This window comes from Atta cephalotes (genome assembly GCF_000143395.1).
Source record: "Atta cephalotes unplaced genomic scaffold scaffold00071, whole genome shotgun sequence".
In the NCBI taxonomy this organism is placed as follows: Eukaryota; Metazoa; Arthropoda; class Insecta; order Hymenoptera; family Formicidae; genus Atta; species Atta cephalotes.
Window position 1 is genome coordinate 801430 of NW_012130135.1, and position 14560 is coordinate 815989.

General features: G+C 35.7%; 1 protein-coding gene across 1 annotated transcript; it reads left to right on the top strand.

Moving 5' to 3' along the window:
- The first annotated feature begins 12117 nt into the window (after nt 1-12117).
- LOC105624045 (probable E3 ubiquitin-protein ligase RNF144A) lies at nt 12118-13989 on the top strand. Its single transcript, XM_012205409.1, has 4 exons — nt 12118-12807; nt 13039-13201; nt 13310-13632; nt 13753-13989. Exons 1-4 carry the CDS (start codon nt 12118-12120, stop codon nt 13987-13989), a joined length of 1413 nt encoding a protein of 470 aa, XP_012060799.1.
- The last annotated feature ends 571 nt before the right edge of the window (nt 13990-14560 follow it).

The window sequence follows — 14560 nt, forward strand, 5'->3', positions numbered from 1 at the left end:
TAAATAAGCTAGATTGACAATTAGAGCAGATCTATCAGAAGTAACTAAAACAGCGGACAATTATAAGAAATACCTTTTCTTAACAACTAAATATATAATAGCATAAACTATAATTATCTAAATTAAGATAACATAAAATAAAATAACAAATATTACATGTGCTGCATTAACTTAAATTGAATCACATAACATAAAAAACAAAAAAAAAACAAAAACAAAAAAAAACGAAAGAGTACTAGATAAACTTATTAATAGAGAAACGTGTTTAAGATATAAATTGAATCCTCATCAATTGTAGCCATGTGATATTCGACAGAGCGAGGAAGGAGGCCTCTCGCCCTGACCAGGGCATTTTGCAATACCCGTCTCTGTTCAGTAAAAGCACTACATTCCCAAAAAACATGGTTTGAAGTTTCACATACGTTGCATCTCACGCACAATGGAGAATTCATTATGCCAAAGCAGAAGACTTTCCCTCAGGGATGTGTGGCCCGATCTAATTCTATTAATAGTTGCAACTGTTCTTCTCTTTATTTTAAATTTCCTAAACTAAACATATTTGGACTCCATCAAATAGTTGTTACAATGCATTGCGAGTAAGCGACTTATCGCTCATCCACCCAAACAATTCACTGTACATCTGTCGGTTCCATAGATTTGAGAATTCAGACACTGGGATACCCAATTGCGTATCTCTGTCAGAGGCAATAGCCTTCCTAGCTAGCCTATCCGTTTGTTCGTTGCCCGAAATCCCTATAGGTTCCCTAGGAATCCAGATGAGCTTGATCCTCTGTCTCTAGTCAAACGAAGGATGCTATTCTTAATAAAGAAGATGAGATGCGATTTATCCCAGTGATCAAACTGTGCGCTCACTGAGGACTGATTTAGAATCTGAGAAAATAGTTAGCTTGAGCCACTCATAGTTATATCCTAGTTCCAGAGCTGTGAGTATCGCTATTGCTTCGACAATATGAAGAGACAAAATCCGCACACCTATATGTTATGATGAATCTATCTCCTTCGGAGATTTATTATTCTTGCTAAATACACAGCTTAGTTTTCTCGACTGACAAGATTATCTAATGAGGCAGAAATCTTGTCAACTGCACTTTCGTTTCTATTCAAAGATTCCTCGACCAAGTCCATAGCAGAAAAAATGCATACGTCTGCGTACTGAATTATCTTGCATTCTTGGGAGTTGACCTTCTCCAATTCGGCGACGTAGATAGCGTATAACATAAGGCTCAGTTCGCTGTAACAATCCTTTGAAAAGCCAAAAAACTTCTTCTATTTCCCTGTATCTACACCACGCGTAGATATCAAATTGTAAATAAAGCGGCAGAACATGGGGGAACACCCAGATTCGTTAATCTGTTAATCAATTACGTTATCATATGCTGCTTTGATATCAAGGAAAGCAGCTATCACCGAAATATTCGTTTGAAAGTCTCTGAGAATTTCCACATAGAGAATTGCTAAGTTATTCATGCATGAAAGTCGTCTACGAAAACCAAACGATACAGGTAACTTATTCTCACTTTCCAGCCACCAATTTAATCTATTACTTAGAATTCTTTCCATCTTATCTTGCATAGACATGGTGCGAGAGATATCGGCCGAAATGGCTTTCTGGCCATCTGCTTTAGGTATAAACGTGATTAGATACTTCCTTCAATTAGATACTTTCTGATCCACCAGCAAAAATGGAGTTGCAGATGCGGAGAAATATACATCTAACCATAGGAGATAGCTGCTTGATGATGACATAATCGATACTATCTCAATCCCGGATTAGATTTGGCCTTGAGATTCCTAATTACGAACAACAATTTTTCTTCCGTCAGAGTCTAGAAACTCATTGTATTCTTACTTTCAAACAAAGGCGTCTTATTACATACCCATCCTATCCTAAGTTCATCAGTCTGTTCAAGAATTCTCGCCATTTTTTTCGAAGAATATTCGTTAGCTGTCTCCTATCGATTGTATCTGGATTGAAATCTTTTGACTGTCTTCCAAACAAAGGACGAATCTCAGTCCTTCCTCAGGCCTTCACAGAAATCTCTAAATTTATTTGTTTAATTCTACGAAGTTCTCGTCTCGTAATCGCCACACTTTTTTTGTGGTTTTTAAAATCTTCCCTCAAATCTATCTGCTTAAACTTCTCCAAAGCTTCCTTACAAAGCTAGAGCAACATGTGCACCTGTCACATTTGTCTGTCCACCATAGATACGGGGGAAGCACTTGATTCTGTTTCTCTTTACGTTTTCATCTGTCAGTACGTCTGGATGGAGTAGCTGATGAAATCGCTTCGCCGATTATGGCAGTGAAATACATGGTATCCGTCGAATACATGGTTTCCATCTCCATAGATTCTAGATCCTAGAATCTAGATAGATAATAAGTTTTAGTTTCTCATCCATCACGTCATGAAAAAGTTCCCAGTCTGTGTCCCTAACGTGTAGACACAAAACTCTTCTATTCCCATTTCTGTAATCCAGCTTGGCTTGGGCCTTAATGATAATAGGCAGATAATCACTCCCCTCCCCCCCCCATGGATCAGGACCAACATATCAGTTCAACACGCAAGCGAAGCATTAATCACAGTCAAATCAATTACGGAATTAGTGTAATAAGATGCACAGTGAAAAGTGGGGGAGCCATCGTTCAGCAATGATCCTCTATTACCTCTCACAGACTATCACGAGTACGGCAAGTATTGGCAGAGCCTCAAACGATGTTGTTGTGGCAGAGCCTCAAGCAAGTTAAAATCTCCACCAAAAAGAATCTTACCTTGAAATTGTGAGAAGAATCTTTCCCATTCACAAGTCGTAATAAGTCGGTGTTTGGCGGATAGTAACACGAGACCAAAATGAGGAGTTCACCTCCACAAGGATCTCGACCGCACAAGCTTCTACTTTACCTCCACATGTCTCAGAAATTTATGCTTTTCTACATCTAATATTATTCCTAATCGCAATCATTATACCTCCTCCGCGGTCAAGTCTATTCTCCCTCACCGTATCGAAGTATAGTTCCCCCCTCTTAGTTTAAAACTTTTATCAGGAGAGAGCCATGTTTCTGAAATTAAAATTAAATTAAAATCTTCGCAGTGTTTAGATAGTTTAGTATATTTAGACATGATGGATTTAGCGTTGCTGTAGAATCCTCAAATTACTAAAATTAAATTTGCGATTATTTACTTGCGCCATTAAAGTTACCTTCTTTAATCAAATATGTCGTATTATGTAAATCTATGATTTTCTTAATTCGCTCGCACAGTACTTCCGCATCCTTGTTAAGATCCGATCGATAATACCCGACAGGACCTTCTTGACGCTCCCATTGTTACTTGAGCTCAGTCGATTTGTACGACGGGGAACTATCTGCCAGCTCTAGATAGTCCCTCTGAGTCTCGCGGTAGAATCCATATCCGGAAGGTGTGGAAAGTTTCTAGTGATTTAACTGGAGCTCTCGACGAATTGATGTTCTTCTCCACGAGTAATCTTGCCTCAAGGAAAGAGAAGTCAAAAGCCATAACCTTTGCAATCTCCACATGCTTCTTAAGAACTAGGCAATTACGATCCGTCATATTGTGAGGGCCACTGTAGTTAATACACTCCTTCTCTAAACCACAAGGCGCCTCTCGAGATGAGCGATGATCACCAGCACAGTTTAAGCAAGTCTCAGATTTTTCACAATATTTATTTATGTGACCAGTACGGTCACATTTAAAGCATATTCTAACTGACTGCACGTATGGAGAGATAGGTAACACTGCCTTCCAAATGATAATCTTGTCTGATAAACTTTCGTCTCTGATTTCCAAGCACACTGCTTCTGAGTTCTCAAATTCTCTAGTAGATCTATTGCCTTCTTAATCTAAAGAGGTTAAAGATCATTATTCTCTTCTTCAACGATTTTCTTTCATTCATACTCATATCTCAGGAATTTCCTTAATGACCACTTTTGTGCTAATCTTGTATCTCGGTATGAAGGCAACGATTCCCGCTTCTTTAAGTAATTTGTTTGATAGGACACTATTAGCCATAGACTTGGATAAGAATGACACCTTCCATGTATCACAAGAGCATATATTTGGTAACCTGATTAAATTTAATGTTGCATTTATTTAATATTCCGGAGATTTTGACCAGCGACATTTTCTTCTTGCTAGATTATCAGATCTGAAACGCAACATGACAACATAAGGTGCTTTGCTAAAAGCATCATACTTGAATCTTTTCACTGTACTTGCGTTGCCAGAACTATTTTTATCTCCCTTAGGTACATCCTTATTCGTGCATTGCGTGGTGGAGTTTATATCTTCGGATCCACAGCAACCCTGGATGCCCCTTTCTTTGAGTCGCGAGGCAACCTGGTCGAATGACCATTGGTAAAAGCCTCATCCGTCGTTGAATCGCGTTTCAAGATGCCGACCATATCGATGCATGTCTGCAATTTCATCATCAGATGACTTCATTTCTATACCTCGAGAAGTCTTTTGCAACAAAAATCTCATCAGATCCTCTCTGATTTTTTCGAATTCTGGGGAGCGCTAATCGACGTATCTTGGAGGTTAAGTTTCGACAGTTTGCTTGTCCCATACGCCAAACAGTAGGAGAATGATAAAAAGGCCCTTCTGGGAGGCAATACAAGGGAAGAGAGAGATGGAGTAAGAACTCCTCAGTGAAATATTCTTCTAATTACCACAAAGTCACGAAAAAAATAAGTGCGCCAAAAAAAGGGCGTCTTGTTGCTAATCTCGCCCGACCGAAAGTCTATATGGACTTGATTTATTACTCTAATGAGAGTAATAAACGAGTCATCTACCGTCGAAAATGAAAAGAAGATGAAGAGGTGCGCGCTGCGCGCTCATTTGGCATGAGCTTCTACCGTGTCTCTTGATGCTAACCTCGCTAATGTCGCTCATATGAACCAGCAGTAATAAATTTTTGATGGTAATTATATTAATTGTGTTGTGTAAAATGCTGAAAAAATGTCATGTCAAAAATAATATTACGACTGGACCTATCAAGTTGATGTGATTGTGCACAATAAAAATAAAGCGAAACTACAACAAAATAGACCAATAGCATCTGTATGCCTTAATGAATGTATAAATTTGAAAAGAAAATATAAAAAGAGATTTTGGATTGATCGTTTATTTGAAAAATGATGTGAATGGAAGGAAAGATTAAAAAAATTATTATTAAAAAATTATTAACGAATAACCAGTTATATGCTTCCATATACTCATGAGTCGAATTGCTCTTTTCATCTATCATTTCACATATGGCCACAAGTTGTACAACAGCTATTTGAAAATTTCATGAAATTATTGCAAATAATAACAAATAATACAATAATTAAATAATAATTAAATAATAATAATAAATAATAATAATAATTTAATAATACAATAATTAAATTGGTATAATGTAGCGTAATGTAATGTGAGCGATCATAAAGAAAAGTCGGTATAAATAAAATTGAAAATAAAAATAAAAATAAAAATAATCAGAATTAAATAAGGTAAAATCGCAAGCAACAAATTTTTTATTGATAAAAAATTTGTATTTATTTATTTATTATGACAATTATTTAGAATACGAGCATCACTACGAAACTTGATAAAAATATATTTATTCGATACATTTTCACTCAAAATGAAAGAATCTGGCAGAAAACGTGATGGTATGCTTCACGAAGTGAATTCTCAGTCAGAAATGGTTCCTCAAAAAGATGTCGTTACGATGGAAAAGTTATGGATTCGAAACTTGCATTGAAATTTCAATATCTTCGAATGTAAAAAATTACGTATGTAGAGAGTGTAATGAGAGAGATTTGATACATTTTTAACATTTTTGGTATAAATATGTGATACGTCTTATATTTTGAATATTTTCGTTCAAAGGTCGAATCGACATTTTTTTTTCGATTTCATTTCGATAATTGCAATATTGCTCTAATCATAAAAGCTTTCTCAAAATTTTTCAGAATTTATAAATATAAATTTTATAACATTTTAGAAAATTGTGGAATTTTTTTATACAAATCGGAAATTTTTTTACAACTGTCGATAAAGTCTACATCTTTTCTTCTAGTAATTCTTTGTATCTTGTTTTATTATTCTTATTGAACATTACTTTTATTTGTACTTCGTAGTTTTTTTAATATAATCTTATTACGTCACTTTTGAGGAATTTCAGGAAATAATATCTCTTATTTCAGGGAATAAATACTGACAACTATTAGCTGTCTCTTATCATAAAATGAACATAAAATCAAGGAAAAATATTATCGACTCTATCTAATTCTAGTTAGACTAATTCTAGCTCGAATCGCTATCGAAACGAATCTCTTTTTAAATTAGTGAAATGACGTTTCCAACATCATTTGGAAGTATAAAAATACTACTAGTGTCTGTTACTGCAGTAGTATTACTACTGATACGCAATAGTGTCAATGCTGAACCAGTAATATTATTTAAACGATATATGACATAACATAGAACTACTTTCAGTAATTGTAATATTGTATTTTATAATATTATAATTTGGTATAAAATATTTGGTAAAAAATTTATTAGGGTAAAAAATACACACACACACACACGCGCGCGCGCGCGCGCATGCACGCACATATATATCATTAGAGCAAGTAGTATTATTTCAACTAATAAAAATAATATTTTACAGTATTATTAAAAACAAGTTATTATCATAGATGTCATTATTTGTTTTTTTTTACATTACTACTATATTTAATATTAATTAATTTTTTTATGTATGTTTCACCTCTTTCACAATATCTTTGAACAGATATGTTACAACAATACATCCATTAGCATTATAGGTGTTCATGATTCTTTGAAGGAGCAGTTCTCATATCACAGAAATGAAACATGATAAGTGGAGGTTCGAATACGGATAGGTGACCGCGCATGGGTGCATCATAAAATTAATTCTCAAATTCATAAAATAAATTTTTTTTATTATAATTTTGTCGTGTGTCCTCTAAAATATACTAATCAATAATATTTATTTTCACAATAAAATTTCAATGAAACTTTAATGAAATTTTCTCTACTATTACGCTATTAGTGACATTATTTGTCAAATTTACTTATTATTAGTGACACTAGTGGTATATTTTTATGTTGACTAGACCAATTCAAGATTTTATTTCCAATTCAAAAATTATTAATTGGCTCAAAATTGGAGCCAAAAATCCGTCGAAATCAATAGAAATTTCGAAGATTTTTGACTTTTATTTTCGACATCGAAATGACGTCTTTTCGAGAAATTTAGAATTATTTCTGAATGGATTATTAAATGTTAGAGTTGGGCTACGTTTGGAAATATTACCCGAATGGTCTCACGTATCATTTTATCTTTGTGTTTAACATTGGATAATAAGATAATATATGAGAACAGTCGAGTGACATTTACATTACGTAATTCTAATAACTATTCAGATAAAGAAAACTCGTTTTTCTAACTTGAATAATCGCTAAAGCAGACTGTCACATTTTTCTAGTTAATTTTACTACATTCTTTCATTTCGAATGAAAATATATCGAATGAGTATATTTTTATCAAGTTTTGCGATGACATCTATTCTGATATTCTAAGGCTACATTCCAAAACGTCTTCTCCGAGGAAAATTTTACTCGAAATACTGTAGTATACATTACATATCATATATATTTCGAGTAAAATTTTTCTCGGAAATGATGTTTTGAAATATAACTTAAGTAAATATTATACTTATATCTTGTTGTTCCGCGTTTAAATCTTTGCATAAGAGTGATGTCGCTAAAAGTTGGATTAATCCAACTTTTCAACTGTGTCGCTGGCGATAAAAAAGTGGACAAATCGAGGAGAATTCAATCACATCATTTATCGTAGAGTTCCTCTAGTAAGAGTTAAGACTGGAAGAACGCCATTATCAAATATCGGATACCGACCGGAAACAGCACAATTCGACTATGGTTGACAGTTGATAGTCCAATTTCGCGTTCGTGCCTTCTACATCATGAAACAGTTGTTCACCCAATTTATAGATTCACATCGAAAATATCTGCAAATGGCGGCATTTAAAGAGAAAAAAAATCGAAATCTGACCAATCAGATCGGTGCCTCTTATGATTTTGACTCTTACTAGAGGGACTCTAATTTATCGCTGCAACAAGCGACACTATGAAATTGTCCCTTAATCAATTATAATTAACTATCAGTTCCTTAAGGCATAGTATAAGTGGAAACAATGATTCATTTTGTGTCGGCATTTTTGATCTGACATCTAAACGACCGCCATGTTTGCTATGTGTGAACACCTATTAAGAACGAAGTTGCTTAAATTCTTTAGATTATATTTAACGATAATACTAGAATTGATAATAGAAGAAATTGATTGTATTCTTGAGATTTCCACGGATCCAGGCTGTTTCTCACCTTGATGAAGTGATGAACTGCAAGGTTCACGAAATGTTGGCATTTCAAGAATGGATCTGAACATGGAAGAAACGGCGAAATGCATAATTTTTATAAAGAAATTGATTGGTGCGCCCTATTGTTGGCCGTGCAATCCGATTATGTACGGAGAACAAGCACTACTGACAAGATAGCAGACAAATTGAATATTTCTGATTTATTTATGTCTACATAATTTGGAAATTGTTTAAGAAAATTTAGGAAAAATATTTAAACATTTGGGTTGGTAATTTTTCTTGTTATTAACAATTTTTTATGCGTCAAGGTAGCAAACAGGGATTTTATTTAATGTGTTTTATGAATGGAATTGATTAGAAATCATTTTGGGGAAGACGTCTTCATTGTTATTTTCATTTAAGAAAAGTCGCTATTTTGTATAAATTCAATAAATTTACACATATTGCAAAAACTAACAATGTCCAGGTGTAGTGGGTGTAATAGATATAGTACAATGAATGTAGTAAATCTAAAATCATCAAAAATTAACTAATTAGTCCGGACCCAGTGAGAAATTACAATGAAATCGACATCGAAATCGATATCAATTCCACATCAAAATTATCAAATTTATGTCGAATCGATGTCGATTCCATTATTATTTCAGGGTACCTATCATGGAGATTTTGCGATTCCGATCGGAATTGAGATTTGGCGAGTTTCCGACCGCGATTCCGCTCATATTTGCTATCATGGATCCCAAACGGAATCGGTTTTCCGACCATTTCTGTCGATTCGGAATGAATGTAAATGAAACGAGAGGAGAATAAGCGAAATTTTTCGACCAATTACAATGCAAGTCTAGAAGAAAAATAACTAAATTCAAAATGTCAGATACACTATGAAAAGCATAGCAACAAGTGGTAGTAAACAGTAAAGAATAAGAATTTCTTAATAATTTCTTAATAATTTCTTAATAATTTCTTAATAATTTCTTAATAATTTCTTAATAATTTTTAAATATTTGTTAAATTATTATCTTAAATGGAAAAATACAAAATAAAGTAAATAACATACATGAAAGTGATAACAACTAATCAAGTCAGTATTATGATTATCCTTTGAGCATTATTTTGTATTTAATAGGTTATATTTTTCGCAATAAGTTCTTTAAACATATTAAGATACTAGAAGCATCAACTCTTTGGGGGATTATTATAATTTTAATTTGATTGCGTTGAAAGTCTGAAAGGTAATCATATATCTGAGCGTAATCATATATCTGAGATAAATTATTTAAATACACAAATATATTATTCCAACATCTAATCTCGATCATAAGTGGTACTTTTCTCTTACAGTTAATTGATTTTATCTATTGTTTATACATATTTAATATTTTTATGTATGTATAGAAAAAAAGCACTTGATGACAATTGGTGTCAGCTATGATTAGTTTTTACCTATAATGATTTATTTATAATTAATATTAATATTATAATATTACTATTAATGTTATTATTAATTTTCTTGTAAAATATTTCTAATACTTATCATTATTACAATTTATTTTTAGCTCTTCTATAATTCTTAATACAAGTACACAACCATCCCAGTCAAGCTATCTCTCGAGACTTAACCTCCAAGGATTTAAGTATTTCTACTTTATCCTTATTTTACGTTCTCAATGTTTGATTCCGATTGGAATCGACATTTCGCCAGCTCGCGAGGTACCAGAAACTTTCCGACCGTTTCGGAAATAATCCGACTGTTCATGGCTGCTTTCCAGTAAGGACACAGTCAGAACACAATAAATCATTATATTGTTGTTATTTGCCTACGTTAAACAAGAAAACGATTCATTACACAAACGATTGTTACACAATGACTGTGTCCTTGCTGGAAAGCACCCCATGATAACCCATCTAGTAACATCTAGTGATAAACGGAATAATTCCGATTGGAATCTATTCCGACTTTTTCCATGATATGTACTCTGACTGGGACATTGGAATCTTCGGATTTCGAAGTAAAATTTGACATAAAAATATAAAATGAAGAAAAAGATTTGTTATAATAGTACATGTACTATAACATGTTATAATAGTACATGTATTATAACTTACTTAGACTTAAAACACTTATTGTAGATCCGGACGTCTACTTTTGCGGACTACTTTAATCTTGAAAAAGGGAAAATTTTCAATCAAATCTGCAAAAGAGAGCAAAAGTAACTGTATACAAAAATTATACGGTATTATTGATAATACAGACGGCTTCAGAAAGCCCTCTTAAGTGTAGGTATTTAACAAAATAATTCCTAAAATGTAATTTTTATTGACAATTCTTATTAAAATATAATTTTATAAATATAAAATTAAATTAATTATTTTCTTATTAATTATTCTCTTAAAAGAATGTGGTTAATAATCATAATTAGTAGGTAGTAGCTGCGGGGATGTTGTGATAACGGTAAAATAGAAGTAATTGCGCTAATCGCGAAGGTAGTTCATTATACATTATACATCTATATCATCCAAATTGGTGCTCATTGTCTATCGTGTTATTGCATCATCATTTTTGGAAAGTGTGATCGGCTTCAGACGCGCAATTGAGTTTATGTTACTCTTTTAGATACTTTCGTATTCTTCATATTGTTTTTTGTTTTGTCATAAGTAGCATTTTCGATTCTGGCCGTATCGACTCTGTGTTAGAATCGGGGTCATTTTCACGCGAAAAAGAAGAAGAAGGATCTCATCCGCGGTCGTAACGTTCTCCGCTCTTCGCCGATGACTGATCTCGACGAGAAAGGGAAACGAATGAGGAAGCGGGGGCGGAAGAGTACTATCGCGGCTCAGCAGATAATTTATGAACGCGCGCGGCGCGGCGCGCAGTGGCCTGCATGCGTGTGCGCATTGCGCGTGTTGTCCAATGTCGTCATCGTTGTCATGCACAGTAGTGTACGCGACGGTGAGAATGTTGGCGAAGACTGTGGCGCGCTAACACAGGCGACACGGCGGAGACGGTGGAGTGGGATTGTTTCATATACCGTGGGCGCGTTTCATATACCGTTTCGTATGGACACATGCAGTGAAAGCAACGGCGACGGTGACGATTCTGATTTAGTAACGACCATTGGCGAAGAAGAGAAGCGCTAGTTACGACGTGCGGCGCGACCGTCATCCGTGTTGTCGCATTTCGGACGCACATCACGGTTATCACGTCGTTCGGCACATTCGCCAAGCAGCGCGTTTACTCCAGTTTTACTTCTTCACGCTGACGACTACCTCGCAAGAGCGCGCTATCTCTTTCTCCCCCTCTCCTTTCCTTCCTCTTTATCTTTCTCTTTCTATCTGTCTCCCTCTGTCTCAAGATACTGAGGACGATCAGCTGTTGTGGGTGTTCCGTACGTCGTAGTGAGATCAGCAGACGGACACCGAATCTCGAATACTAAATGTAACATCAAACAGTGTAGGTATGAAAAGCCGTTACGACACTTGGAAATGAGATGGTTCAACGACGGTGCCGTTTCAGAAACTTGACGCACAGCACATAGAGTCTGTGCAGTACGTGACGCTCGAACGGCGGGGATTATGACGAGCAGCGTGAGAATCCATCGATATTCGAGCAACTATACTACGATAAACCTTGCAAATCCGTCATGTACATATGATTATCCGGGTTCATGCGTTCTCTTACTATCAGCGGCGAGCGAACGACGACGACGGGCGCGGAAGGAAGCAATCCCCCAAGTGGGGATCAGCGAACGCAGGCCTCCTCGTCGTCTGTAACTGGCAGTGACATCCAGGGGATGCCTAGTTTACACTCGCTCGTCTTACGACGGGCACCATTGATGGACATGGGTGCAGCGACCAGTTCGGTCACATCTGTCACTCCTCCCACTAAACTAGCGGCTAGCCAGAAGAAGATCGAGAAAGCCAAGCTTAGTGGCATCAGATTACCCCTGATACGTAAGGAGGCTAGTGTGGTGAATCTCTCCCTAACAGAGAGGACAGTGCCAGGTAGAGAAGCAGACGCGCCTCTCCTGCGTCCTGAGAGTAGTGCAAGTCTGGAAGCACGTGGCAGCAGTTGGATAAATCTGGGTCCTGGCGCCCTGAGGAAATGCGAGACCGCCGTAGGATTGAGTACCTCGGCACTCGAGGGAAGACCCATAAATCGCAGCAGAGTTTGTTCCCGTTGCTCCAGTCTGCTGTCCTTGGCGTCCAGTTCGCGTTACAGCCTGGCCGCTGGCAATTTCGTTCCTGCAGGCTCACAGCAGACAATCGGACGGATATTTTGTAAACTGTGTCTTGTTGACACTTCTCTCTCCAAAACATTTAAGATTGAGGGATGTGGTTGTTCCTATTGTAAAGATGTAAGTCTAAGGGGCTCCGTACAATAAAAGGAACAGGCAACAGAGAACAGAGAAGAATTTCAACCTATCAGAAATCATGTATTGTGGAATACACAATTTGTTGATAGGTTGATAATTCTTATTGTTTATTTTCTGTTTCTTTTATTGTGCGGAGCCTCTAAGATTTTAGATTATCCATTTAGAAAGGATGTGTATTAGAAAGATACTTATTTTGTTTTTGATGACTTTTAGTGCATGCGTGCCTATGTAGAATTTGAGATTGAGGAAGGCGCATATGAGATTAGTTGTCCTGATGCTCAGTGTGATCATGGCGCTATATTATCTTTGAAGGAAATATCAAGCCTTGTCAACACAGAACTTGTGGAGAAGCATTGCAAGTTTCGTTTAAATAGAGGTAGGTAATATGAATTCTGTATCTATTCAGTAAAAGTGTAGTCGTCCACACAAGATAATCGACACTATAGTAAACACTTTAATACAATCAATATAATTTTGTATGCAGATGTGTCGATGGATAAAGGACGTGCATGGTGTCCACGAGCGGGTTGTGAAACAATATGTTCGATAAATGGCAATAGTGGAAGCGGCTCTCCTTTAGGTCCTGTTCACTGTCCCAACTGCTCCACAGATTTCTGTTCAATATGTCGCGAGCCTTGGCACAATGGGCCCTGTTCAGATCTTCCATTAGGAATACCGTTCGGTAGCGATCATATTAAATGTTGTCCCATGTGTTCTGTGCCGATAGAAAAGGACGAAGGTTGTGCTCAAATGATGTGTAAAAGATGTAAACACGTATTTTGCTGGTACTGCTTAGCATCCTTAGATGTAAGTATTCGAAACGGTAAAGGAAGTATACGGTTAAAATGCTCCAAACCTTATGACACTGTTCCTTTATATACGAGAACGTATTAGACGCAAATTGATTTTTAAATTATTAATGTGTAGGATGACTTTCTATTGCGACATTACGACAAGGGACCATGTAAGAATAAATTGGGACATTCACGTGCGTCCGTGATATGGCATCGAACGCAAGTTATCGGGATCTTCGCTGGTTTTGGCCTACTTCTACTTGTCGCATCGCCCTTACTATTATTAGCAGCACCTTGCATTGTATGCTGTAAATGCCGTGTTTGCGGCTCTTCCAGACTCGAACAAGAGGAAGGCGACACGACAACATAGGATCTTCCAAACTTTTTAATAGATTCTTGCTTAATTGTTTCTTTGAAGTAAAATATAAGCACTCTTCCTAGGCTTCCATGCATGGGAAACAATATAATTGGCAACTTATATAGATATACATTGCATTTTGTTAAGTTTACGTTTTATTTTATTTTTTGTGCACCTTATTAGGAGGTACATAAAAGGGCAAGAATGTATATCTCAGTCAAGAGAGGAGAGACAGAGCATATCGTATGATTAATAATATCTATATTTATGTTTTATTTAGATATTGTTTGGACAGAATAAGAGATGTTGCACTTTGTAGTTACAACATGTTTGTTCTCCTGATATACATTTATTTTTATATAGTCACTTAATAAGTTTTTTATGATGATTACTTTTGTGATGATTATATTTTTATGATGATTACACAAAAAAAGATTATTTTTGTGATGACTCGTCATTAATTATGTGATTTAAGCAAATCTAATAATTAACAAATACTCATAACGAATACATGAACATTCCAGAATTTATATATATTTCGGATGATAGATTTCTTATACTGCCGCGCAAAGTATGTTACAAC